The sequence below is a fragment of the Gorilla gorilla genome, chromosome 1, assembly GCF_029281585.2.
Source record: "Gorilla gorilla gorilla isolate KB3781 chromosome 1, NHGRI_mGorGor1-v2.1_pri, whole genome shotgun sequence".
Classification (NCBI taxonomy): domain Eukaryota; kingdom Metazoa; phylum Chordata; class Mammalia; order Primates; family Hominidae; genus Gorilla; species Gorilla gorilla.
The window spans coordinates 126000195-126003380 of NC_073224.2; the positions used below are offsets into that span (position 1 = coordinate 126000195).

The window sequence follows — 3186 nt, forward strand, 5'->3', positions numbered from 1 at the left end:
GATCTGCCCACCTTGGCCTCCCAATGTGCTGGGATTACAGTCGTGAGCTACCATGCCCAGCCTGTGTTAGGTCTTTTGATTATTTAAGAACTTAGTCTTCTCAATATTAAAACTGCTAATTTTTTTAAAACTGTGATTTTCTGTACTTGCCTTTGAAATGTTTAGTCACTTTGGCATTTCTTCGTAATTATCTGTGATCCTGTTAAATCAAGTGTTGTTTTGTTTTTTTTTTTGGAGACAGAACCTGGCTGTTGCCCAGGCTGGAGTGCAGTGGCATGATCTTGGCTGATTGCAACCTCTGCCTCCCAGGTTCAAGCGATTCTCCCACCTCAGCTGGGACTACAGGTGCACACCAACATGCTTGGCTAATTTTTTGTATTTTAGTAGAGATGGGGTTTCACCATGTTGCCCAGTCTGGTCTCGAACTGCTGAGCTCAGGCAACTCGCCCACCTTGGCCTCCCAAAGTACTAGGATCACAGGTGTGAACCACCGTGCCTGGCCTAAATCAAGTGTTTTAAACCTTTGATATTTTCAACAAACTTCCCAAAATCAAATTCTAAATTGTTTTTTTCTTTTGTTTTTGATATGGCTTCTCACTCTGTTGCCCAGGTTGGAGTGCAGTGCCATGATCTCAGCTCACTGTAACCTCAGCCTCCTGGGTTCAAGTGATTCTCCTGCCTCAGCCTTCCGAGTAGCTGGGATTACAGGCACACAGCACCATGCCCAGCTAATTTTTGTATTTTTAGTACAGAATGGAGTTTCTCCATGTTGGCCAGGCTGGTCTTGAACTTCTGAGCTCAAGCAATCAGCCAGCCTAGGCCTCCCAAAGTTCTGGGATTACAGGCATGAGCCACTGTGCCTGGCTAAATTGTTTTTTTCTTCACTTTAACTTTGGGATTTTCCAGACAGGTTTCTTGAATGTATCAAAATAATTTGTATAAAAAGACAGATATAAAAAGAGAGATATTAAACTGATTAAGCTTATTTTAGATGTTAAATTATATGAGGAGCATTGTCAAATGATAAATGCTGCTAAAACCTTATATTTGTAATTGATATGAGTATTCCAGAAATTATATGAAATTTCTAAAAATCTAACATGTCCTGGTATAATAGTATCAGTCATAATTTTGATTATTATGTTAAAATGTTGCATGTCACATAAATAATGAAATTTCTTTTTCTTTTCTTTTCTTTTTTTTTGAGACAGCATTTCACTCTTGTTGCCCAGGCTGGAGTGCAATGGTGTGATCTCGGCTCACCACAACCTCCACCTCCCAGGTTCAAGTGATTCTCTTGCCTCGGCCTCCTGAGTAGCTGAGATTACAGGTGCCCGCCACCACGCCCGGCTAATTTTGTATTTTTAGTAGAGACGGGGTTTCTCCATGTTAATCAGGCTGGTCTTGAACTCCCGACCTCAGGTGATCTGCCACCTTGGCCTCCCAAAGTGCTGGGATTACAGGCGTGAGCCACCATGCCCAGCCAATAATGAATTTTCTATGTCAATTGTATTATAATAAACTCATATCAGATTTTTAACGATGGCCATTTTAAGTCTTGTTATCCTCAGACAGTTAACTATTTTACTCTGACACTTTCCTGAAAGCTTTTGCAAACAACTATAATCCTAAAATGTTTCATCTTCAAGGAGATTCATGGATCAATTCTAAGGAAATTTATGGGTTCATGAAACTGCTAACCCAACACTAGGCAGGACAAGAATTAATTACATGAGACTGAATAAACTGACAAGGATAATGTTTGTGCCTTTTTGTTTAAAACATTTCTGGTTCTTTAATATTTGTTTTCCAGGCCGGGCTCGGTAACTCGTGCCTGTAATCCCAGTACTTTGGGAGGCAGAGGGGGATGTATCACCTGAGGTCAGGACTTCTGAGACCAGCCTGACGAACATGGTGAAACCCCGTCTCTACTAAAAATACAACAATTAGCTGAGCATGGTGGTGGGCGCCTGTAATCCCAGCTACTTGGGAGGCTGAGGTAGGAGAATCACTTGAACCCGGGAGGTGGAGGTTGCAGTGAGCCGAGATTATGCTAATGCACTCCAGCCTGGGTGACAGAGCAAGACTCTGTCTCAAAAAAAAAAAAAAAAAAATGAATAAAATAGAATACTCTCTTCCTTTCTCCGCCATCATGGTGTGTGCTTGACTCCGCTTCTCGCCATGTCTTCTCACAAGACCTTCAGGATTAAGCCATTCCTGGCCAAGAAACAAAAGCAAAATTGTCCCATTCCCCAGTGGATTCGGATGAAAACTGGTAATAAAATCAGGTACAACTCCAAAAGGAGACATTGGAGAAGAACCAAGCTGGGTCTATAAGGAATTGCACATAAGACGGCACACATATTGATGCTGTCTGAAGGTCACAATCATGTTACCATATCAAGCTGAAAATGTCACCACTATCTAGAGAGTTCGAAATGTTTTTCCTCTCTGAATCTGTTATGAAGGTGTTGGTTGACTGGGTTCAGTAATAAATATGAGGCCTTTCATTTCAAATAAATAAATAAAATAAAATAAATTTGTTTTCTTTAAGATTTATTTTGTTTTTTCTTAAGCTATCTAGCTTATAGAAATTTGGTAAAGTATACTTTTGTGAACAAAAATTATAACATTTACTTTTTTCTCCCTACCTGATCCCTCCAGAATTATGAAACTATTAGTGAGTATCCTTATTTTTATGGCAATATAATTGTTTGCATAAGTTCAATAAGAACCTGTTTTCCTGCAGCAAACATAATGGAAACACTGGTTAAATTAACCAAGGCTTTAACTGGAATGTTATATTTTGAGATACGACTAGGCAGCTTTAAGGAACTAAAGCTGGCATTACGGAGCCAATAAAGCACCCCTTGGAACAAAACTGGCCTGGCTTAAGGTTTCTAGTCAGCCGGGCGCAGTGGCTCATGGCTCATGCCTGTAATCCCAGCACTTTGGGAGGCCAAGGTGGGTGGATCACCTGAGGCGAAACCCCGTCTCTCCTAAAAACACAAAAATTAGCCGGGTGTGATGGCGCACACCTGTAATCCCAGCTACTCAGGAGGCTGAGGCAGGAGAATCACTTGAACCCAGGAGGTGGAGGTTGCAGTGAGCCGAGATTGTGCCACTGTACTCCAGCCTGGGTAAGAGAATGAGAATCTGTCTCAAAAAAAAAAAAAAAAAAAAAAA

General features: G+C 41.0%; 1 protein-coding gene across 1 annotated transcript; it reads left to right on the forward strand.

Moving 5' to 3' along the window:
• The first annotated feature begins 2136 nt into the window (after positions 1-2136).
• On the forward strand, positions 2137-2450 carry LOC129525323 (large ribosomal subunit protein eL39-like). The gene has a single exon (XM_055355202.2). The coding sequence runs from the start codon at positions 2182-2184 to the stop codon at positions 2335-2337; it is 156 nt and encodes a 51-aa protein (XP_055211177.1). The 5' UTR covers positions 2137-2181; the 3' UTR covers positions 2338-2450.
• The last annotated feature ends 736 nt before the right edge of the window (positions 2451-3186 follow it).